The sequence below is a fragment of the Nannospalax galili genome, unplaced genomic scaffold (assembly GCF_000622305.1).
Source record: "Nannospalax galili isolate Female #2095 unplaced genomic scaffold, S.galili_v1.0 C48009308, whole genome shotgun sequence".
Lineage (NCBI taxonomy): Eukaryota > Metazoa > Chordata > Mammalia > Rodentia > Spalacidae > Nannospalax > Nannospalax galili.
The window spans coordinates 1-701 of record NW_008459106.1 but is presented as its reverse complement, the minus strand read 5'-3'; the positions used below and the strand labels follow the sequence as shown (position 1 = coordinate 701).

The window sequence follows — 701 nt, the reverse complement described above, 5'->3', positions numbered from 1 at the left end:
GGGTTGGGGCTGGGGGGTGTCAGGACCCGGGTCACTCACCGTCGTGTTGGACACAAAAGTTGAGCTCTGCAAGACGGAAGCACAGGGCTAGGTGACGTTTGCCCGAGATAGACCTTCCCACCCTCACCTCCCCTCCATCCACTCAGCTACAAGCACTCTGCCCACTGAGCTGCAAGTACTCTACCCACTGACCTACAAGCACTCTGCCCACTGGGCTACAAGCACCCACCGAGCCCCCTTCCCAACCTCTTCCACCTGTTCCCACAGATCCAGGCTTGTGTACGGCGTCGCCCCCAGACCCCGCCCCACTTCCGGGATAAGCCCGGTCCCCAGCCTCACCTGCCGGATCTCCAGGTGGTAAGTGAACGTCCGAGGGAAGAGGCTCCTCATGCTCCAGCGCATGAGCGCGTGGGTTCTGTTACACTGGGCCGTGATCTCGGGAGGACTCAGCACCTCTGGGACGCACAGCACTTTCTGTGAGCACTTTCAGAGTGTGTGCTCCTCCTCTTCCTCCACTTCCTCCTCCCCCTCCTCTTCCTCGTTCTCTTCCTCCGTCTCCACTTCCTGTTCCTCTTCTTCCCTGTCTAGTGCTCCCTCCGGTCCCGGGCGGCGCTCACCTACACTCTTCAGATGCACGGATCGGTCGCTGCAGGACACTGGTTCCTGCTGGCTGGATCCGTTCACCGTCACCATGAGCAGGT

At 60.9% G+C, this 701-nt stretch overlaps 1 protein-coding gene across 1 annotated transcript; it reads right to left on the bottom strand.

The window, feature by feature from the left end:
• Nucleotides 1-10: 10 nt before the first annotated feature.
• Nucleotides 11-695, bottom strand: LOC103728234 (interleukin-3 receptor subunit alpha-like; the record flags this gene model as incomplete). The annotated part of the gene is made up of 3 exons (XM_017796447.2): nucleotides 618-695; nucleotides 340-455; nucleotides 11-66 (listed from the first exon to the last, which is right to left on the bottom strand). Coding segments are annotated over exons 1-3 (248 nt in total), but the record flags the coding sequence as incomplete, so codon positions are not given.
• Between the last annotated feature and the right edge of the window lie 6 nt (nucleotides 696-701).